General features: G+C 40.6%; 1 protein-coding gene across 1 annotated transcript in view; it reads right to left on the reverse strand.

Annotated features, from left to right (window-relative positions):
- The window catches only part of LOC132383421 (glutamate receptor ionotropic, kainate 3-like), a 550775-nt gene that overhangs the window by 278605 nt on the left and 247035 nt on the right, over window positions 1-25135 (reverse strand). Inside the window, exons 9-10 of the mRNA XM_059954362.1 lie at window positions 22792-22905; window positions 3974-4177 (exon numbers count right to left, since the gene is read on the reverse strand). Coding sequence (XP_059810345.1) covers window positions 3974-4177; window positions 22792-22905 — 318 coding nt within the window. The remainder of the gene's footprint in view (window positions 1-3973; window positions 4178-22791; window positions 22906-25135) is intronic.

Below are 25135 nucleotides of genomic sequence, written 5' to 3' on the forward strand. Positions count from 1 at the left end.
TGTGGCTAAGCACAGCTTCAGAGCTGTGGGTCAGACGTGGCTATAAGCACTGGGCCCCACAAAAGACAGCGTTGACTCTCTTCCCGTTTCTGTGTACCTCAGACTTCAGATACAACACAGGCTGCCTGGCACACTTCTCGATGATTTTATTTGATGAAAATGAAGCATTTCACTATACGATTCAATGTACATTTGAGAAATACTGAACTTTAACATCTTTAATCTTTATTGTGCTGCACCTTACTACTGAAGCAAACAGTAACTATATGCTGGCTTCATCTTCAAGAGGACCACAACTTTCCCATTGGGCTTGGAAGCTTGTGAGCCTCAATGATCCAGAGAACTATGTTGGCTTTATGCTTTGGCTCTTGGCAGGGTCACCCATGACAAACAGGTCAAAGGGGAGAGGCCAGACTAAGAGTGATCCATCGGTCCTCTAAGTTTTGGGGTTCAGCTCAGGGCTAACAACTTTGACTGGTAAAACAAAATTGTTACCAAACAGCAATGAAGAATCCTTCTCCATCTGAGTGCGACGGTATTCCCGAATCTCCACCTGCGACTTGTAGGACTGACTAGCATCAGCTGCACCATTTTCTGAGGGTTAAATGAACCCTCCACTGACTGCAGTGGGGGAACAATTTATTGAGGGGTAGCGACTGTTATTGGAACTGCCATCACTCCTTGTCAAGAAGGACTCCAGAATGGGATTAAGAATATTGAGGGTATGCCTCAGGAGCAAACAGAAACCTTGCATAAACATTTAAAGACAACCCACCCATCTGCTTCATTGGCACCTCCTGCCCTGTCTGTGGAAAAATCTGTGTATCCCACTTCGGCCTCAGCAACCACCTCAGAGCTTGCAGAACCAGAGTCGAAACAAGCCGGTGTGAATCTGGAGGGACTGCTTGCAAAGAAGGAGAGGTGATGAATAGGAAGTGGCATATTTGTGGGACAGAAGCCAGTCATTTCAAACCCAGCTATACAACTGTCCAGCTTAACATTCTACGCTACAGAAATGAAATCAATCTAGCATTGACCATTAGCTCTGAATGATTTTCAAAGATTACACCGGACAACAAAGATTTTGCTTTCTGAATACTGTTTGGTGCATCCTATGGATTTTGGGCTGCTGCTGATGAAAATCACCATGAAATGTCCCTATCACAGACCATTTTAAAAAAAATCACCAATATTATTATTTCAACTCATAATTCAAGTCAATTAAAATTTTGCTGACAATGTAAGCTGCAAGGTTTTCTATCTTGTTCAGATGTGCCTGTGGATGCTGCATAGTAGGACTGGTTTTAGAAAAACTGGACATGGATTCTAGAGAAGGGTGAAGATGCCAAAATTGCACAAGCCAGGAATGGAAAACAACACTGACACAGATACAGCTTTTCTACCCGTCGTGTTGAGTGAGCCTCATCTGATAACTCAGTATAAGTAATTTATCTGGTCAGAGCCTGGGTTTGTTAAAGGCAAAATCAGAATTACTGGGCTCCAGATCTTCCAACAACCAGACAATCTTTCTTTCTTTCTTTTTTTTCTCTCTTTCTCTTTTTTTTTCTATAGGGCAGTTCGGGGGAGGGATTAAGGGGGGGGAAGGGTTATATACATTTTTTCTCATACTTCATTTTGTAACTACTTAAAAATGCAATAAAAAAAGTTTAAAAAATAAAAAAAAAGAATTACTGGGCTCAAGACTGCAAGGATGGAATCTGCTGTCACCAGCACAAAAGTTTCTGTGAAAGATTTTGATACTTGAGACAGATGCTTTCCAGAATAACTGATGCCGAGTTAAAGGAAGTTACTTTTGTAGGTCTACATATCAAACAGGTCATTAATGACAGGCAATTAGAAGGACTTCTGGTGGAACGGGAGAAAATCACCTAAGTGGCATTCAAGGAAGGTGTTTTAAATTTTTTTGACAATTCCTGATCACCAAACTATGCATCAAGCATACAAGACCATGAAATGCAACATGTCACTAAAAATCCATTTTTCTGCATTCCCATTTTGACATTTTCCCTGCAAATCTTGGTGCTGTCACTGACGAGCATGGTGAAAGATTTCACCAGAACATAGCAGTCATGGAGAAACCGTATCGGGGCAAGTGGAATCCATCAATGCTGGCTGATTATTGTTGGCTACTTAAAGCAAGAAGCCTCAGATACTGAGTACAAATAAAAATCATCAACAAAACATCTTTAGCATTGTTGAACTACTGCAAAGCATAAGCACCGTCGTGCAATTAAATGCGTTATATACAATAAAAGTTAATAACTTTTATTAACCCCAAATTCCTGCTTGTTACAAGTAGACTGAAATCATATTTGTGTTCAGCTTCAAGTGACCCATAAATAAAAAAAAAATTCTGAGGAAAAAACACTTCCAAAAAAAAAATTGTTGACCAGAGTTATTGATCCTTTTCTAAATATTGATACCTGGTTTTCTCTAACCAAGGAGGAATTTTGACTCTTGTGGTCAGCAGAGCACACTCATACTGACACTCACCACTTTGGAAAAACATTTGGCCTCTGCCTAAGTGTTCAGACAACTGCAATGTGCAGAGAAGAGTCTGGCTAGTGAGCTGGAGACAGCCAGTGTTGTCTTCACTGCCCTACTCCACTCCACTCTGGTGCTGAATAGCAGAAGTACAGTCTGTTCCACTAACCTAATTGCAACATGTTTAAAATGTTTCTTTTTTGTTATTTCATAAAACATAAACAGAATTAAATCCATAAGACCATAGACATAGGAGCAGAATTAGACTATTGGGCCCATCAAGTCTGTTCCACCATTTGATCGTGGTTGATGTATTATCCCTCTTAACCCTTCGATTAATCAAGAACCTATCAACCTCCGCTTTAAATATACCCAGTCTCTTGACCTCCACACTCTTCTGTGCAATGAATTCCATCAATTTCATCACCCTGAAACTAAAAAAAATTCCTCCTAATCTCTGTTCTAAATGGACATTCTTGTATTCTGAGGCAGTGCCCTCTGCATCTAGACTGTCCCACTATTGGAAACGTCCTCTCAGCGTCCACTCACTCTAGGTCTTTCAACATTCACTAGTTTTCATTGAGACCTTCCCCCACTCTTATACACTCCCATGAGTACAACCCAAGAGCCATCAGATGTTATCCTTCTCATTCCCGGGATTTTGTGACCCTCCTCTGGATTCTCTCCAATGCCAATACATCCTTTCTTAGATAAGGGGTCCAAAACTGCTCACAATATTCCAAATGCAGTCTGCTCAATGCCTGAAAAACCTAGAACAATAAAAAATCTTCAAGCAATTTAATGATACATAATAAGCACGCAGTCCCCTGTAGCTGTTGGAGACACAAAGAGGCTGCAGATGCAGAGAAATGGAGCAAAACCAAACAGCTGGAGGATCTCATGGGTCATGCAGCATCTGTGGAGGGAAAGAGACTATTGATGCTTGGGCTGTGATCATGCATTAGGTCATTATGCAGGGTCATAATCTGAAATGTCGACCATTCCTTCGCCTTCCACACATGATACTCTGCCCATCGAGTTCCTCCAGTTCCTCTTTTTGTAGATTTCCCCCTCTTTCCAAATGGATGAAACCACACCCCTTGTACATGATCCAATCAAGCAGAAGATGTTCATACAAAGTTTCTCATCGCAATTTCGTTGATGCTTCTATTGAATAAATTTCCACAAATTCCAGGCACAAGGTCCTGTGATTAAACCTGATGCATTTTAAATATTAAAATTCATTAGCATTTATTTAACTTTGTATTCATTCCCAGCTCCATTATGAACCAACCAGAAATCTCACAAGCTCATTTTCCGAAGGGTGGTTATTTCTGTGGTTCCTTCAATAGATTGTATCCTGCCAGTTAACACACAAGCGAAGGTGAGAAATAATGTATCAGATATGCATTCAAATTTACTGCTAGAAAGCCCTTAGGTACATATTCAAAATCCTTGAACTACTCACGTGGTCAATGAGATCTTTCACCATGCCATTCCACTGCCCCTTCTCATCTGGAGTTCCATATTTTCCATCTTGTGTCAGTTGAATATCATAAACAAATCCCAGGATATTGGCCAATTCCTTCAGCAGATCAATGCAGTATCCTTCAAATCGGTCATTACCAGAGAGCGGCTTGTCAGACTTCTTAAACATGACATATGGTTCCTCCTGTGAACAAGTCAAATTAGCAACAGTTAATTGTCAAGGTCATTCTCAGTACTGAAAACATTTAGTCTGGGTACTTGCTCTGCCTAGGTGAATGACAATAATGAATTGCTAAGACTGAGTATAGGAGCTTTATTAAGTTCTAAAATTAGCTCGAAGCCAATTAGATAGTAGTTTCCTCTCTTTTAAGTGTCTCATACACATTATGTGTGCCAAGCCTCATTTAATCAGATTGAGGACACTCTGGGTGAAGTTCAAATGTTACTGTGGAGTATCATGCTTTAAATGGCCATGCCGGCAGAACAGAGCTTTTGTACCTGACTGCCATTCAAAGTCCAGTGGTCTTTTTGAGATATATCCTATTCTGATTACATCATTTATAAAAGGATAATTTGCAGAAGAGAGAAAGTAGTCTTCCACTTGTAAAACATCCATGGGATATACATTTAGTTTGCCAAAATGGCATCAACAAATTTACACACACACTTCCTTTCATTGTGTCCAGGTCATCTTCAGGGAGCTGTGCCTCAGAAAGGTGACCTACACCACCCAGGGCATGCCCTCTTCGCATTGCTACCATCAGGATGGAGGTACAGAAGCCAGAAGGTCCACACTCGGCGATTCAGGAACAGCCTCTTCCCTCTGCCACCTGATTTCTGAATTGACATTGAACCCATGAAGACCACCTCACTACTTTTTCTTAAATATCCTATTTTTTCCACTACTTATTTAAATTTAATTATTTAATATATACTTACTTCCTTTTTCTCTCTATTATCATGTATTGCATTGTGGTCTGCTGCAAAGTTAACAAATTTCAGCACATGTGCTGGTGATATTAAACCTGATTCTGGTTCTGGTCATTGAAGTAATCAGCTCATTACTTTTTGAGGTGAATAGACAGCACCTTTAACAAAAAGTGCTGCATAGGCTTGATCCTGGCATTGTTCAGCAGCTGCTGCTTATAAAACAAGCTGTCAGCTGATGAATGGGGTGAAAGAGTGTTGTTTTCAGGAAACAATTTAATGGGATCTTATGGGAAAACTGTGAGATGGTATAAAAAACAGTTTTGACAAACATCAGAAGCAAGTGATACTGATGAAATGTTTCACAAATAAGTCATAGCTTAAGGATGAATGGTCCATGCAAGACTGTTGATTTCATCTGCCTATCTACATTTACAAAAAGGCAAAAGGATACTATTCTGCCCCTCAAGTTTGTCCTGTCATTCAATACAACTTAGTTCCTCATAACCTTCAATTATTTGATCTTTCAGAGAAGTATCTACCTTCAACTGAAGTACTTCTACCGCATCTATCTTCAACTGAGGTATTTCTAATTTATCTCTCACCAAAAGAAGTATTTCTCTGCACTAGTGTGTGCTGCTGAGGTACATCATTTTCTCTCTACTGCTTATTATGCTGCTGGTGCTTACAGCCGTCCTCCATCTCTGGTGCCTTTCAGGCCTTCCTTCCTCGTGAGAGTAGCTCAGCTTTCACTACTTTCGGCCTGTGGTGGGCCTGCCTCGGCTGAGGGTTCCTTGTGACAAAAGGCCGAAACACCCAGTGATGTCGAGGTACACAACTGAAGATGTGTCGTAATGGTAGTAATATCATCTAGTGGTCATCTTTAAGAACTACTTCCACTCAAGTCAGGTGCAGTGCAGAAACTTTAGGGATTGTAACATCCAGCCCTATTGATCAAACTGCAGTCAGCTGTACAAGGATTCTTCATTGCTATTTCCGTAACGATTTAATTTCATCAGTCACAGTTGTTAGCCCTGAGCTGAACAGTCAAACATGGAGAAACAGTGCATCACTATTAGTCTGGCCTCAACCTTTGACGTGTTTGGTATAGCTGACCCTACTAAGAGCCAAAGCATAAAGCCCTGACTCCAGTCAACATAGTTCTCCGGATCATTGAGGTATGCAAGCCTCCAAACCCTACAGCAAGTCTGTGGTCCTCTTCGAGGTACAACATTTTAGCACAAGGAATTCCAGTGATTCATATCCTCTGCAAAAATAATTTTCTATGTACCTCAGTTTAAAGGACAGGTTTTTTTTTACCTTGAAACTATGTCCCCTCATTTGAGACTTCATCATTAATGAAAACACTTCAACATCTACCCTCCGATGTCCCTTAAAATATGTCTCATTAAGGTCACCCATGTTCTTCTAAGCTCCAAAGAACACAGACTCAACCTGTTTTGCCTCTCTTGATGTAATAATACCCCCATCCCTATTGAAAAAGGCAAATGGTATGTTGGCATTCATAGCAAAAGGATTTGAGTACAGGAGTAGGGAGGTTCTACTGCAGTAGTACAAGGCCTTGGTGAGACTGCACCTAGAATATTGTGTGCAGTTTTGGTCCCCTGATCTGAGGAAAGACATTCTTGCCATAGAGGGAGTACAGAGAAGGTTCACCAGATTGATTCCTGGGTTGGCAGGACTTTCATAGGCTTGTACTCACTGGAATTTAGAAGATTGAGGGGGGATCTTATTGAAACGTATAAAATTCTAAAGGGATTGGACAGGCTAGATGCAGGAAGATTGTTTCCGATGTTGGGGAAGTCCAGAATGAGGGATCACAGTTTAAGGATAAAGGGGAAGCCTTTTAGGACCAAGATAAGGAAAAACTTCTTCACACAGAGAGTGGTGAATCTGTGGAATTCTCTGCCGCAGGAAACAGTTGAGGCCGGTTCATTGGCTATATTTAAGAGGAGGTTAGATATGGCCCTTGTGGCTAAAGGGATCAGGGGGTATGGAGAGAAAGCAGGTACAGGGTTCTGAGTTGGATGATCAGCCATGATCATACTGAATGGCAGTGCAGGCTCAAAGGGCCAAACGGCCTACTTCTGCACCTATTTTCTATGTTTCTATGAATCTCCTTTGGATTGCTTCCAATTCTACTATATCTTCGCTTTGGAAAGAGGACCAAATGGTGCACCGTACTCAAGGTGTGGATTCACTGGTGCTCTGTATAATTGTAATGAAATTCCCGATTTCTAAGCTCCAATCCTACGTAATAAAGGCCGATATGACATTTGGTCTTTTAATTACCTGCTACAGCAGCCTATTAATTAATTAAGTGCCTTCTGAAGATCTTTAGCAAATGGCAAAATTAGCAGAATTTCTGATTCTTTGATGAACTACCTTTACTTAATGGGTTTATTTCCAACAATGATTAGACAGCCTAAAGAGAAGAAGTCAACACTTTGACATGGTGGTGCCAAGAAAACAACCTCTTCCTCAATGTCAAAAAAATAAAGGAGTTGATCATGGATTACAGGAGGAACGGAGACAGGCTAACCTCCATTGACACCAATGGGACCGCAGTTGAGAGGGGGGAGTAGTTTCAAGTTCCTCGGTATGCACACCACCAAGGACCCCACCCTGACCATACATGCTGGCTGGCTGTTGAGAAAAGCACAACAGCGTCTCCTTCACCTCAGAGGGCTGAAGAAGTTTGACATGAGTCCCCAAATCCTTGGGAATTTCTACAGGGACACCATCAAAAGCATCCTGACTGGCTGTGTTATCGTTGGTACAGGAACTGTACTACCGTCAATCGCAAGGCACTGTAGAGAGTGGTGCGGAGAGCCCAGCACAACTGTGGATGTGAACTTTCTGACAAACAGTACCACAGCAGTAAGGCCAGGACCACCAGACTCCGGGACAGCTCCTTCCACCAAGCCATCAGATTTATCAATACACTTTGATCTGATTGCATATCTGACTGCACATGCATGTATACTAAACAATTATGTATTCAATCTTAATGCTTGGGCAAAACCCTCCTACATTCCCCTTCTTTATTGCTTGTACATTGTGACGGAAATGCAACATAAGAATTTTACTCCCTTAGATGTAAGATATAAAGCAAATACAAATACTTCAGGTTGAGTTTTTCCAATATCCTGATAACTTCCCTTTCTCTCTATGAATACTTATAACAAGCCAAGCCAAGCCTTCAACTATTTGAAGACAGACAATTTATAGTGGCTATTCATGGAGTTCATTTCCTTTCTGACTGTATGGTCATATTTCAAAAGCATACCTCTGCCACAGACAACAAAACCTGCAGCCTCCACTTTAATACTCAGTTTTGTTCTCCCTTCTCCTCTGGACTGAGTAAACAAGGCTTCAGCTCTCCTCTCCTTTACTGTCTAGTAATTTCAAATTGGTAGATTGGTTAATTATTGTCACATTGCTGAGGTATTGTGGAAAAAACTTGGGGAAATAACAACTGAGGGCAGAAAAATGGGCTACAGTTACAAAGGAAGTGCAGTGCAGGCAGATAATAAGGTGTAAGGTGTAATAACAAGGTAAATTGTAACGTCACGAGTCCATCTTATCATACAAGAAGGCTGTTGAATAGTCTTATAACAACACGATGGAAGCTGTACTTGAGCCTGGTGGTACATGATTTCAATCGCTTGTATCTTTTGCCCGATGGGAGATGGGTGAGGAGAGGATGTTCAGGGTAGGTCGGGTTTTTGATTATGTTGGCTGCTTTACTGAAGGAGCAAGAAGTGTAGATGGATTCCACGGAGGGGAGGCTGGTTTCAGTGATAAGCTGAGTTGTAGCTTCACGTCAGCTGCTTGATATAATTATTAGTATTGCAAAGTCACAATTTTGAATTACATTCCTGGTGATTAAACACAATTTCAGTAATTACCGCTGGGCACCCTAAACTTCAATAAGACTTCAGGGATGAAGCCAGTTTAAGGGAATAATACATTTACAATTGGATACACTTTAGGTGAGGAAATAAAACTTTAGAAACTACCCAGCAACTGAACTCTGTCGTCACCAACCTAACCATATCACGTACAAACAGGCAACTCACACATGTCAGTATTCCTGACCATTTCTTAGAGTTTAAGGAGTCTTGATTCCATGTTATAATAATTACCTCTGTAGGTCTTGGAATAATTAAAAGCCACTTGTCAGAAGAACACAGGAACATCAGAAAATAGGAACAGCAGTAGTCCCCCAAGCCTCTCAAGCCTTGCCCATCATTCAATACGATCATGGCTGTACTTTCCTGACCTTAATCCCTCTTTACTAGTTCTCTTTCACCCTCAATTCATCAATCTCTTAATATTACCTATTACCACCATTAATTTATCTTAATGATATGGCCACCACCACCTTCAGGGGCAGAAAATTCCAAAGATAAACCAACTTTCTCAGAGAAGGAATTTCCATAAACTTCTTTATTAAGTGACCAGTTCTGTATTTTGCAGTTAGGTCTACTTGATCATGAATTTCCCACAGTTCAACATCTACCCTGTCAAGTCTCCTTAGAAATTTGAAATAAGGTAACTATTGTTCTGAACTGCATACCTCTCTCCCTCTTTTTCTCCCCCCCCCCCCCCCCCCCAAAGTTTGTATGTTCCTATAGCATTTTGGTTTTGCTCAGGACATGGTGGAATACGACTCTTGGCTCCTTTCTAGAATTATCTTTCTTGCTCTACAGCTGCCAACACAGCCACTTAGCCACATGAATGCAGATAGGGTTAAACATTTTGCCTGCAGATATTGAGGCACCCATCAATGTAATGGATTGTACTCTACAGAGCTGTGGAATCAAAGGGCAATATTTACCCTTCTGAGGTACATGAATAAAGAAGGAGAATTCTTAATGATATTTTTGTGAACTCTCCAGTTTGTCAAGGAAATTCCAAAATATACATGTCTTATCTACTTATTTTATTCCTTACAGTTGGAACCCATAACAACAACCCAATGGCTACAAAAGTACAGGAACTACCACATTTTAATCATTTACTTCTATTATTTTTCTCCAATACCAGTATTTTTTATGCTAGGCTCGACCTATTTGAAAAAACAACAACAGATAGAATATATCCATCATTATTTTTATTTGAGCAATAATGTTTATGGGCAATGTATTAAAAGAGTTTTATATTATGGTATGATAGTAAGGTTGGAGGTGATTCCTTCCATTGAGAGGTTAATAACAGAATAGCAGATTAGACATCATTTCAGATTTAATACAGAGAAGAGCATAAATTTCTTCACACAGAATATTGAGGCTATGGAAATGACTTTCAAATTTAATCATTCGAGATGAAATAATGATAACTAAATAATGAGTTGTGTATGCAGATGCAAAATCTGAATGTGGAAATAGGATGTGTAGAGATTCAAAGGCTTGATACAAATCATTAAGCTGCTTTATTCCATAGTGTGGTGAACATTCAGAGCAATAGTTCTGATTAGATTCAATCAGTGCAAATAGACTCCATACAAAAATGCAAAGAAGCACCTCACCTTGCTAACCTAGATCAAAGTCAAGCATGAAAGTCTTGTATTGGAATCTGAAATCTATGAATATAAAGATCTTCAAGGAAAGATGATTTTATAAAACTTTAACAATTTAACTTTGTCTGGAAAAGGAGAACAACTGGAAATGTCAGGTCAGACTTCATCTACAGTGAGGAATTAACAGTAGACATCTCAAGCTGAGGCACTTCAAAAACTACTTCCTCTCCATAGATGTTTCCTGGCCTGATAAGTTCCTCCAACACTTTGTGAGTATTTCCAGCATCAGTAAAATCTCTAATGCTTATGGAAATGTCATGTTCAGTTTTATCAGAGGAAGTCGCCCCAGGGTCCTTTTGGATGTAATGGCTGAGGAAGTTGAGTGCATCGACGCTGGTTGGAGAAGGCTGACAGAACGATGAGGCAATCTGAGCCAGAATGGTGAGGAAAGAGCGTTCCTTTATGCACAGATTCAGACAGGACTTCACAGTTTTTAAAGAGAAATCAGTTGCTTTAAAGTCTGAGACGCTAAATAGAAAGTCAAGGGCGAATTGCTAGTTAATTCCCAGCCAACAGTATCAACGGGTAGGAAACTGCAAACAACACATCTGTCATTTTCTAATAAATGAGTTTCATTTGATTCTCTGTGGCTGGTATGGGGTTGCCGAGAGTGCTGTTCTCAGGTTTGGTGAGGGCAATATTTTCTTACCCATTTGTACAGAGAAAAAGAGAGTGCAGTAGTACAGGCTCACTGCCCATCAGTTTTTGAATAAGCTCAGACATTTCTGAAAAGGGCAACATGACCGGCTTTAGTCTTCAATAGCACTTAAAGAGATCTTATGGTTTACCTTATAAACATTTTAAACATTATGTTATGTTACTTTATTTAGCATTTTACTTTTGTAATCTGCTTTAATGAAACAGATTTAAAGTAAGAAAAAACGTTCTGGTGCAGAGAGATGCTAATCTGGATTTTGCTGCCTACAAGCACATCAGGAGCAGAGTGGACCAAGGTTTTCAAGGTTCTCCTATTCCCTCTTATGGAGATCGAGAAAGAGTAATGATAGTAATAGAAGATGTACAGAAATTCATTTGCAACTCTTTTACTAAGATAGGAAACCAGTTTTGAGTGCTCTAGGATGAGTTGGCATAGATTCAGTGCACAATCCACGATTCTATCTTTGAATTCATCAGAACCAGTTTTATTTTTTAAAACCAAGTTGGCCTCGTGGTGCAGGGAGTATAGCCACTGCCTCACAGTTTCAGAGACTGGGGTTCAGTTTTGGTCTTGGGTGCTTTCTGTGTGAAATCTGCATGGTCTCCCTGTGACCACATGGGTTTCCTCACACATCACAAAGAAGGGAAGGTGGATGAAAGAGGTCTGAAAGAAATTTGAGTACATAAATGGACGGAAGAGTCATGGAGTGCTTTGGTCCAGGTGCAGGCAAATGGGACTCGGCAGTATTACAGTTTGGCATGGACTAAAAGGGCCAAGCGAAGTTTTTATGCTATAACTCTAGCAGCCGGTTGGTAAGTGAACTGGCCAGCCATTCTGAACTGCTCCGACTGTGTAGATGAATGGGAGAATCTGAGGACAGTTGATGAGAAACTGAGGAGAATAAAATACATGATTTATGCCAAACAATGTGTGTGGGTAACTGATGGTTGGTGTGGATTCAGTGGGAAGTAGGGCCTAACTATATCTTTATTTTTTTTAATTGAGATACAATGTGGAAATGGCCCTTCCAGCCTTCGAGCCGTTCCACCTAGCAATTCCGCCAATTTAACCCTAGCCTAATCAAGGAGCAATTTACAAAGACCAATTAACCTACCAACTAGTATATCTTGGGACTGTGGGAGGAAACCGGAGAACCCGGAGGAAACCCTTGAGGTCATGGGCAGAACGTGCAAACTCCTTACAGGCAGTGGCGGGAATCGAACCAGGATCACCTCTACTGTAAACGTTGTGCTAACCACTGCATAACACTGCATACCATACCGTGATTCTATGACCGAACAATGATTCAGTGAATCATTAGCTGCCTTTGCTAATCTAAACTTGTTAATGTTTGTTGCCTGAACCTGTCTTTGAGGGTCGCTCTTTAGATGTCACTGAGCTGCCTCTGTCCTTCCTTTGTACTTGAAGGATCATTGACTTCTGTGGCAGCGAAGCCCATCTAGGGATAAAGTAAAAGTGATAGCCACTGCCTGACAGATCAGGGCCAGAGTTGCTGGGCAAGACTTGGAAGCAACTCAGTGTGGCAGAGCCAAGGTGAGGCGAAGCCAAGGAAAGATCTACAAGTCAAGCCAAATTGTAAAGGTCGGGTACTGGTCGAATCGAAGCAGCTGTGCAAGGGTGTATCGAAGTGGCAGGGAGTGAGAAGCTACCTGAGATACGGGTGATTTAAGAACTGGGCCACATTGAAATGGTCGGGTTTCAGAGTCAGAGGCGAGAGAGGATCCAGTTCAGCTCACTGCTCCAGTGAGTCTGCTCGTCTCTGTGGTGTTCTGAGGCTGTGGCTTGCAGCTAGTCGACTTCTGGATCAGCTGCAGTGATGCCTGGCTTTGTGAATTTCAGTTCTGAAAGATGTTCGCTTGCTTTTATTGTTCCCTTCTCTCTCTCTCTCTCTCTCTCTCCCTCTCTCTCTCTGCACACTGGGTGTTGGATGGTCTTCTTTTGTATCTAATACATTATTTTGTATTCTTTTTCTGCAAGAAGACAAATGTCAAGGTTGTATAAAGTACACATACTTTGATAATAAATGTACTTGCAACTTTGAACTTTGAGGTCTATCTTGCATTCCCAGCAAATCCAAATCTGAACAATTGCATATCACAACTGCAGATCTCTCAGTAGCAGTGAAATTCCCATCTTTGTCCAAACAGTTGCAATGGATTTGTGTTTACTGTTATATTGATAACACAAGAATGGACTTCAGCTTCACAATATGGTACTGTATAATAATAGTTCATCAACACTTCCTTCACTAACCTTGTTGTTGAAGCCACCATGCTGTGTGAGAGGTTTTCATTGCTCAAGCTTTAACTCGGAGCTTTTTTAAAACAATACCGCACTCTGTTATCCTCGCAAGAATGCATAGATTCATCGATAAAGCAATGCACCAACTGGAAGAACATCACTCATTCTATCAGATAAATTAGTGCACGAATTGTATTCATGTCAAACTCTATTGAGGTTGCTAACCTGCTGATTATTACCTTGCCTTCCTATTGCTGCATTACATTTCACTAAGACAAAGATTAATCGTGGCTCTTTGCAACAGAATAGTGTTTTACCGAATTACTGGAATTGATGTTTTCTTCGTAACCTCTACCACACTCACCATGATGACTATAGTCAATACACTTTTCTCTGAAGGTGTCCCTATTTTATTTGATGAGATCTGTTAACTGCAGATTCACATTGTAATAGAAAATTTGATACTGAAAGTAAATAGGGTATCCTATTCAGACAACTCTTCAGAAAAATAATAGATTCCACACCAGCATTTTCCACTGAGGGTGCTCTCAATTTCAAAGGCTTATGGCCTGTAGATTACTTCAGGGATATGTGAAATATTTTCTTCACTCTGTTAAAACTACACTTCCATCTGAGCAGAAGGTTTAATAATCTACATCATATATCTAGAAATGCTGCTTTGACAAAACAGAAACTGTATTTACAATATCTTCTAAAATGTAATTTTTAGACCATTTTGAAGAATTTCAACTATTTCTCATGGCTGATATATCTATGCCATGTGTATAAAGAAGCACAAAAAGCATTATCTTTCAAACATTGCAATCTTCACCAGAAAAATAAATGCTTGTGCTTTCATTCTTTTTTTTTAAGTGGCATAATTTTGAATTTGGACACATCAGCCACTGGCTTATACCAGATCCAATTTACAAGATTCCCCTGGTTGTCCTAGTTCAGGAAAGTTGTTCACAACATTTTAACCACTGGATACTGAAAGACAATAATTAAAAGGTATCTATATATCATTACTTATGAAACTGAAAATCCTGTATTAATTAAAGAACCAGATGATTCAACATAATATCTTAAGGCGATTTCCACGGATTTTAAATCACTCACAAGTTTGTCACACTGCTCCCTGAATACAACATCAATCACAAAACAATATGTACAACTCACATCTCCACTTTCCCATTCATATCTTTAAAATACCCTCACACTGTGGGTGAACTACATATACCTGTCTAGACACGCCCCCGCTGCTGACTGCTCCTGTGGCCCCTCCCACTGACCCCGGTATAAAGGCGATTGAGGCCTGAGCCCTGCCCTCAGTCTCCAGGATGTAGTATGGTGGTCAATTACTGCTTGTTCTTTCTTCCAGTCAATAAAAGTCGATATCTCGCCTCCCGTCTCAGAGAGTTATTGATGGTGCATCACACACTTAACACTATTTGAAACCTACTACATGTGACTTACGCAGCTAATTCTTGTGGCAGTGGTTTCATCCTGACGCAGTGCAAAACTTCAATTAACTTCCTTCTTGCTTGGTGAGGAAGGAGAACAGATAATCTGCACTGATAACATTGGAAAGCCCCACCCATTGGCACATTGTCCGCTAAATGAGAATGGCGGAAATTATGGGTGTTGCCATCGAGGAGTACGTGTCCATTGGAACTCAGGTGACAATACAGTCATTCTATTTGAGCTTTCCCTTCAACACAACATCAAACTGTTAACCAGCTCTGGCTTACTTGTCAAACTGTAAAAGGGTAGTACAGGGACGCTTTTGAAGTAAGGCTGAGTTTTGAGTCTACCGGCAAAAATTAATAGAGATAAGTAAAATATATTGTACACAAACACAACATAAATTCTGGAGACTTTTGACCTGGATGGAATCTCCACATACAGGCTGTTCTTATCTTTCTAGACGGTAGATTTTTTTTTTACTCCCAAAATATATTTTATTCATTACATATACCGTAAATACAATCAAGACCTCATTCATTGCATCAATCAATTCAATATGTTCATTCAGAATAAATTAACATCACATCACTAAGGAGTTACACATGTCCCATGCCCTCAGTGATGACAAGTGACTAGACTGTGTCCTTTTCCAATTGAGCCTTTGTGCAGCTACAGTGATTAACAAAGTTTCAACTCACCCTGGACACTCTCTCGTCTCCCCTCTCTCACCGGGCAGAAGATACAGAACCCTAAAAACGTGTACCACCAGGCACAAGATGAGCTTTTATTCCACTGTTGTAAGACTATTGAATGGTTCCTAGTGTAAGATCGATTCTTGTCCTCATAATCTACCTTGCACTAGCTCAATGCACTGTTAAAATTAGTTGGTCTGTATAACTAGTATACACCACTGTATCTTGGTGCCTGTGGCAATAAAAACCCAACTTACATATTACTGCACCATTGGCTTGCAGACACCTCCTTATACTGAATGCCTAACAAGTTTAGGGCAAAGCAAAGACAATCATTCAGCAGCAGTCAATATTTGATTCAGTTTGTATCTTTGGAAACAGCCTGCACACCACAGAGGAGATACCTGGATGAACACTGGCAAGGACAACCGTGCTCCTTCCAAAGTCTTGAACTGAAGGGTGTGGAATAAATCATATTGATATACTTGTAGATGGTGTTCTCTGGTGCCATGATACACCAGTAGTGCAGAGAGAAAAGATTTTCAGGAGGGCAAGTATTTTTTTGCAAAGATTGGTAGGTGTCTGGAATAAGTCAGCGGGATTGTAGAATCTAGAAGCTTGGTGGAGTTTAACAAGCATTTAGATGTGCACATGAATGTGAAAGGATTGTGAGGTGTAGAAGATACACAGGAAGAAGGTACTTTGTGTAAAATGGCATCAAAATTGACACAACATCATGGGCTGAATTGCCTGTCCAGTGCTGTACTATTATATGTTCTATGATGTTGGACAATGGTTGTGATTTCCACACACCAGCTGGTAATTTGTAAATGGTGTTAAATCAAGTGAGCCCGCCTCTGGCCTCATTTGTTTTAACCATATCAATTATGTGGCTGTTCCGAATTAAGTTATGGGTCACTGGTGCAATCCAAAGTGTTGACGGTGTGTTATTCAGCTCTGCCCTTTAATGTCAAGTGCCAGATTTTCTAAGTGTTGCCTTTCTGTGGGGTGCATGTTAATTATTAGGTGTCTGCCCCTTATTAATGTGCTTATGTTATATGAGTGTGGAATGCTTCATTCTCTGAGAGCCAGATATTCTATTCAAATTTCCCCTCACTGGAACATTAGAGCTTAATCTATATCTGACAGTGAAAACAGTGAAAGGATCTTAATGATGCCTCCTCCCACGTTTTCTCCCTAAGAATTGCTGAGAATTGTTTGATGACAATTGGCAGCATGGCTTCGGGGGTCAGTTTGTGAGGAGTGGGATAATTATTCCACTTGTGTCTGTTGTTCCCCATAATAGTGATTTATAAAACATAGAACAATGCAGCACAGGACCAGGCCATTCGGCCCACAATGTTGTGCCAATCCAACTAAAATGCAAATTAAAAACACCAAAACACTCATCTCTCCTACCTACACTATGTCCATATCTCTCCTTTACATCGAAACATCTCTTAAAAGCCTCTAATGCCCCTACCACCATACCAGGCATCCATGACTCTCTGAGTAAAAACCTTACCCCTCACATCCCCCTTGAACGTACCCTCTCTTGCCTTCAATGCATGCCCTCCGGTATTAGACATTTCAACCATGGTATACAGATACTCTCTGTCCACTCTATCTACAGCTCTCGTCATCTTGTAAACCTCTATCAGATCTCACCTCAGCCTCTAGCGCTCCAGAGAAAACAACCCAAGTTTGTCCAGCCTCTCGTGATAGCACATGCCCTCTAAACCAGGCAACATCCTGGAAAGCCTCTTCTGCACCCTCTCCAAAGCCTCAACATCCTTCCTATAGCAGGATCAAAAAAAAACTGTCTGCAATACTCCAGATGTGGCCTAAACAGAGTTTTATAAAACCTCATGAGAAACTGCCACTTTAATATAGCCCATGTATCCATTATCCTACCCTACTTTCTTTCATCTCACATTTACCAGAACATTAAAAAAAACTAAATATGCACCTAGGTGTAAAGAAACAGTACCACAGTACCAAACGTGTCTGGTTGGGAAAATGAACTACGATTGGCTTCTGCAAGATAGACAATTCCGTAGACAAGTTTGATGTTGGGGAATTATAAAGAATGACTTTGAGGAGGGTGGAAAGAAGACAACATAGACATATATTAGTAAAATATAAATAGCAAGAAAAAGCAATGGTGAGTTAGGAGCTGCAGTCAGAATATTGTACATGTTTTGTGCATCTTACTTTTAAATAGGTGAATTCCATAAAGGTGGTATGGAGGAGATTCACTGTGATTATAAAAGGAACGAAGGATTATATTATGAAGAGAGATGGTAGGACTTTTCCTTGGAATGAAAATCTAAGAGTAATACATGCTCAAGGAGCTCAAAGTGATGGTGACTTTCATAAAATAAATTGAGAAAATGTTTCTGCTGGCAGGTGAATTGGTAACCAGAACATGTAAAATAAAATTAAATTTAAAAGAACAAGTGATAAGCAGGAGAAATTAGATAAAGTAGAGTCTGGTATGTTCTACCAGGGCTAGTGACAAAAGCAAGCAGGTAAATAATTGAAAATGATATTGCAGGATATGAGGCAAGGATAGAGGAAAAATTTAAATGAGTATTTCAGAGAACCAGCTCATACCATCTTGTAATATCCATGTAAAAAAGGCTAAAATGTGTCTCTTGTCATTAAGAGAAAAAGCCCTTCATCAAGTGTGTACAGCGTTCTACTGGAAATAGTATTCTGTGGATCTATAAAAGAGACAGAATTACTATCCAGACCAACTATCGCAAATTATATTGAATGGGGATGACACTCCAATCACACATACATAGTGATTTGTACTTCTCTCTTCAATCTTCATCTCAGCATGGTTCGCTCTCTTCTACTAAGGGGGACCAAAGTGATTATGTGGAAATTATATGAGCCTGTGAAATGAACACTGAAATAAATGATTTATTACGGACCAATTCAGCTTCCGTTGATTCCGAAATTAAAAGAAAATTTATTATCCAAGTACATATATGTCACCATATACAACCCGAGATTCATTTTCTTGTGGGCATACTCAATGATTTCATAATGGAATATAACCATAATAGAACCAGCGAAGGTCAGTGTTCAATCAGTGTGCAAATACAGAAAGAAATAATAATAATGATAATAATAATAAATAAGTAACAAATATTCAGAACATGAGGAGAAGAGTTCTTGAAAGTTAGTCCATATATTGTATGAACATTTCAATGATGGGGCATTGAGTTGAGTGAAGTTATCCCATCTGATTCGAAAGCCTGATGGTTGAGGGGTAATAACTGTTCCTGAACCTGGTCGTGCGAGTCCTGAGGCTCCTGCACCTTCCTCCTGATGGCGGTAGCAAGAAGAAAACATGAGCTAGGTGGTAGGGTCCCTAATGAAAGATGGTGCTTTCCTGCAGCAATGCTTTGAGTACATGTGCTCAATGGTGGGGAGGACTTTACCCATGACAGACTGGGCTGTATCCACTACTTTTAGTAGGATTTTCTGTTCAAGGGCAATAGCGTTTCCTTACCAAGCTGTGATGCAGCCAGTCAGTAGATATTTATAAAAGTTTATCAATGTTTTAGATGTCATGCTGAATAAGGATCTAGTGCTTTCCTGACATATATGACAAATAAACTCTTCTCAGGCTTCCAGCCAGGTACAGGTATTGATTATAATTGATGTATCAATGATAAACTAGCCACCTTTATCAAGGATGATGCTTGGGCATGTCTAGTCCAGTGGTCCCTCCTGATTGGTTAGCCCTCATCCACTCTCCCACCATGTTTACAGTCAAATTTCAATTCTTACCTACAGCCAGACCTTTGTCTTTGTTAAAATTATTTTCCTCTAATTTTATTTCAGTATCTTCCTATATCAGGTGGTCCCAAAAGCCTCAGGTGAGGCACTGTAGTTTTGACCAGTCAAAGTCAACCCTATGGCCAAAGTGAATGCAATGTTCTGCTACCACTGTTTTCTCCAGGTAACTCAAGCAGATGCACCTCCTGTGCTTCTTGATGCTGGCTTCGTACATCAAGCGGAAACCTGATTGGATGAGGACAAATCAATCAGGAGGGACGGAGCACAGGGGTGTAAATACCACCGGACTAGACATGCCCAGGTTTCATCCCTGATTAAGACGGCAGAGTTTGTCATCGAAACATAGGTTATAATCGATACCAGTACTCGGCTGGAAGCCCAAGAAGAGTTTATTCACCATGCTGAATATTCGTGAACTCCTGAAGAAGTAGAGGTGCTGCCAAACTTTCTTAGTAACTGCACTTACATGAGGAGCCCAGGACAGATCCTCCAAAATGATAACAACAAAGAATTTAAAGCTGCTGACACTCTCCACCTCTGATAAGGACCAGCTCATGGACCTCTGATTTCCACTTTCTGAAGTCTTGCTGACATTGAGTAAGAGATTGTTGCTGTGGTATCACTCAGCCAGAATGTTAATCTCCCTCCTATGAGCTAATTCGCCACTACCTTTGATTCGGTCAATGACAGACATATCATCAAGTAACTTAAATATGAATTTGGAGCTGTGCTTAATCACACCGTCATAAGTTTAAGGCAAGTAGAGCAAGGGGTTATGTACACACGATTGTAGTGCACCTATACTAATGGAGATTGTTGTTGCAGATCTGAACTGACTGGGGTCTGCAGTGAGGAAATCGAGGATCCAATTACATCCCAAGATCTTGGATCTTACTGAATAGTTTTAAGTGGAGGACGGTACTGAATGCTGAGCTGTAGTTGATAAAGAGCATCCAGATGTATGTATCTTTGCTGTCCAGATGTTCCAGATTATGTGAAGACCCAATGAGATGGCACCTACTGTGAATCTTTTGTTTCAGTAGGCAAATTGGAGTGGATCCAAGTCTCTTCTCAGGCAGGAGTTGATAGCCTCTCAAAATACTTCCTCACTATGGATGGAAGTGCTACTGGATGATGGTCATTGAGGCAGGTTACCACATTCTTCTTAGGCACCGGTATAATTGAAACTTGCTTAAAGCAAGCGGGTAACTCAAGACTACTGAAGTGAAAGGTTAACCATCTCAGAGAACACTCCAGCAAGTTGATCAACACAGGTGTTTAGTACCTGGGAAAGTACCCTGTCTGGGCAAGAATCATTTTGTGGACTCACCACCACCACCCCCAGCTGAAGGCTATTCATACATCGACTTCAGAGACTGAAATCACAGGATCATCAGAGACTGTGGGACTTTGTGATGGTTCCTCCATGTTTTGACGGTCAAAGCGAGCATAGAAAGCACTGAGCTAATCAGGAAGCGAAGCCTTGTTGTCATCTATATATAATTGCCACTTTCCCATGTGGCAGGTTTCCAGACATCATACCTGGACCTCTTGTAACTCTTTTAGGCACCGGGCTTGAACGCCTCTGATTTGCCCACAGCAGACTGTGGATCTCATCATTCTTCCAGGCCTTCTGCTTGGAGAAGGCTCTGAAGGATTTTGTGCTTTGACCAGAAGGACTTTTCCTTTTTTTTTTAAATTGTATCCTCAAAATGGACTGCCCAGTCCCCCTTATTTTTTTGTTGTTTTATGTTAGATTAGTGTTTTTTTTCTCTCAATATCAGAAACTTTTGAGTCTTTTTTTTCTATGAATTGTTAAGTGGAGTTGTGGTTCTTTTTTTATATTAGCTTGTTACTATATTATATATGATTTTGACAGTGTATATTCCTTTCTTTGTTTGTACTATTATTGAAGTATGTATTTGAGATAACTTCTCTGACTTGTATTTATCCTTATTCTTTTAAATCAATAAAAAAAGATTGAAAATGATAAAAAAAGATTTTGTGCTGACACACTCTTCTGTTTTAATAAAGTCCATGATAACCGCAGTGTAGTCACCCACATCCACAGATGAGTCCTTGAATATGGACTCATAGCAATTCCATAGCCACTCCTCTGCATCCCACGACTACCTATTTGTTGTCCTAAGGTCTGTAGCTTTGCTCTTTAGTCTCTGCCTGTACGCAGGTAGGAGAAGGACAGCCAAGTGATCAGTTTTCCCAAAATGCGGTCTGGGCGTGGAACTATAGGCATTCATTATCTTAGTATAACAGTATAATAGTGGTCTAGTGTGTTGGGACCTCTGGTGCTACAGGTTATATGCTGATGGTAATCGGGCAGAGTTTTCTTCAAACAAGCCTGGTTGAATCAATGACTATGATTTGAAATGCATCAGGATAAACTGCTTCTTGTTTGGAAACAATATCATGCAGTGTTTCAAGTTCTTGATTATAATCGGCAGGTGACGGCATGTAAACTGTGGTTAGGATTGTGGAGGAGAACTCCCGAGGTAAATAGAACGTATGGCATTTGACCATCTGGTGTTCAAGGTCGGGGGAACATGAGGTCAACAAAACAGCCACATGAGAGCACCACCGGGAGTTTATCATGAAACCCACACCTCTACCATTTGCCTTCTCCGAATTAGTAGTCCAGTCCATCCTTTGAATCGAGAAACATTCGGGTCTGATCGCCATATCTGGTATGCTGGGAGTAAGCCATGTCTCAACTACACATAGAACACAACAATCTCATTTCCCTCCAATTTAGCAATCTTACCTTCAGGTAAGATTTGGTTTTCAATTTTGATCTCTATAGACTGCAAATTTACTAACAAGATGCTGGGTAAAGAAGGGTCTCATTCCTCTGTGTTTCAGCCTGGTTTGGAGACAGTGCCCCCCCCCCCCCACCGTCTCCTCCAACCTCACCTCAAACCATGGCAAAGAACCTTCATCTGCTTATAAGTGCCGTACCTGCTTGCCTGAGAGTTACATCTGTTAAGTCAGAAGATCGTGAAATATACGATACATTAAGTCAATTTAAAAGTACATGTTGCAGTTTGCAGAGAGAGTGATTCTAGTGATAGTGATTTCTACTTGCTTACCACAGGACAATTTATTAAGTATCAGTGTAAACTTCAGTTATTGAATCATTTTCATAATATGAATAATATTTTATCATTTAAAGCTGATAAAGGAAAATATTAATTACATATTTGGAAGAGTTAGAGTTTAAAAAGTCTAAAATTAGATGAAGATTTGTATCCTGCCAGTGGGATTTTAAGACCCACTTTAGATTCCAGTTTGTCAGCAACGTGAAACTCTGCTTCAAATTCAGGTGAAAAGAGGAGACGTGCAACAGTGTCACCTACCAGAATTGTTGTCACAATCAGCGAGCGGTTGGTCAGTGAGTCAGTTATGTTAGATCCTCTGCTTCTGGATACCTCAGTGATGTTTAAGCCATTGACTGGGTCCCAGGTTCCCACCTGTGTAAAAGACGACAACAGAGATCTACTGAGATAGGCCAGGGAAGGAGTTTAGGGTGGAGTGTTGAACAAAAATCAGCAAGTTGCGGGAACCCATCTTCTTTACACCTCAAAATAGAGTCCGTCTAAGAGACAGGGAAGAACGCATTTCAGAAGAGTCGGAAGAATGGTGGACATGTGACTATTCTGGGATTAATGCCTGGAAGAGGAAGCTGAAGAACAGGAGGCTGGGTGAAAGAACCCTTGCTCTTCCTGGCCACAGGTAGTACAGTGATACAGACAGCGGGCACCTTGCTGTATCTGCTGGATTCCCCCACACCTGGGAAACACAAAAACCCTCCGTGCTCCCAGCCTCAGTAGTTGAGTAAAATGGCCATTTGCCACTTCAAACTCCTACCTGCAAGTCCTGAAAATCTTACCATGCCAAAATTCCCAATCATGAACATATAACAGAACACACTCAGAATTTACACACTGGTACATTTTCTAATTTTTTTCATTTAGAGGTACAGCATAGTCAAGTCACTTTTATTGTCATTTCGACCATAACTGCTGGTACAGTGCATAGTAAAAATGAGACGTTTTTCAGGACCATGGTGTTACATGACACAGTACAAAAAACTAGACTGAACTATGTAATAAAAAAACAACACAGAGAAAGCTACACTAGACTACAGACCTACACAGGACTGCATAAAGTACATAAAAACAGTACGGGCATTTACAATAAATAATAAACAGGACAGTAGGCCCTTCCAGCCTAACAGGCCCACTCTGCCCAATTACACCCATACCACCAAATAACCTACTAACCCGTACATCCTTAGTCTGAGGGAAGAAACGAGAGCACCATGAAGCCCATGCAGTCACGGGAAGCACATATAAACTCCTAACAGCCAGCAGCAGAATTGAACCACTGTCACTGGCACTGACCGCAATAGCATTATGCTAACCATTGTGTTGACGTGCCTCCCATTATACATTCAGTTCTTGACCTAGTAGCATGTCAGTTCATGTGGTTAATGATTCTGAAAAGGGGTTCTTCAAACATCTATTTCGCTCTTTCTGAAGAAAATGTGGGTAATAAAAACTTGAAATGCAGTTGGATTCCAAGGAATTAATTGCAAAAGTCCGCATTAAATGATACAACCATTAAAGAAAGGTTAGATGAAGGCATTTGGTTCTAAGTCTCTGATGGGCATGCAATGCAACCTAGATAAGTACATTTCAATCTTTTCTTATCTTCATTTACAAGCTGTCCAATCTTTATGTCAAAAATAGGAACCTAGGATGCCACGGTATAGCTATTTACACACGTAATCCCAATAATCTAGTCAGTGTATCAATCATGAGGAAATCTGCAGATGCTGTAAATTCAAGCAACACACAGAAAATGCTGGTGGAACACAGCAGGCCAGGCAGCATCTATAGGAAGAAGTGCAGTCGATGTTATGGGCCGAGACCCTTCGTCAGGACTAACTGAAAGGACTAACTGTAAGAGATTTGAAAGTAAGAGGGGGAGGAGAAAATGCGAAATGATAGGAGAAGACCGGAGGGGGTGCGGTGAAGCTGAGAGCTGGAAAGGTGATTGGCAAAAGGGAGACAGAGCTGGAGAAGGGAAAGGATCATGGGACAGGAGGCTTAGGGAGAAAGAAAGGGGAGGGGAGCATCAGAGGGAGATGGAGAACAGGCAGAGTGAGGGGCAGAAAGAGAGAAAAAAAGCGGAGGGAAAGCTAAATATATCAGGGATGGGGTAAGAAGGGGAGGAGGAGCATTAACGGAAGTTAGAGAAGTCAATGTTCATGCCATCAGGTTGGAGGCTACCCAGCCGGTATATAAGGTGTTGTTCCTCCAACCTGAGTGTTTCAATCAGCTATTTTGCACAAAGTCTCATGCACAAAGCACAAAGACACGCACAAAGACGCATACACTCAATATTCTCTGAGGCATCATAATTTGCGCATATCCTATCAACTACATAACATGCATTCTCATCAACTCCCTTTGTCGGCCTCCTTTTTAATTGGGAACATGTTTCTGAAAATTCATCTCCTGAACATCAATAGAATTCCTATCGGAGTCTGATTAATCTTTTGTCAGGCAGATGTAGAAGCCTGTTGACAATGATATGAAAAGCAGTAGTTTCACAGCCTGTTTGTTCCTACAGACTTTGAGCTGAACACATCTCAAGAATTTCATATTCCCTGTGATCTTTTCTCTCTCTCTCTGG

The sequence above is a fragment of the Hypanus sabinus genome, chromosome 30, assembly GCF_030144855.1.
Source record: "Hypanus sabinus isolate sHypSab1 chromosome 30, sHypSab1.hap1, whole genome shotgun sequence".
Classification (NCBI taxonomy): Eukaryota; Metazoa; Chordata; class Chondrichthyes; order Myliobatiformes; family Dasyatidae; genus Hypanus; species Hypanus sabinus.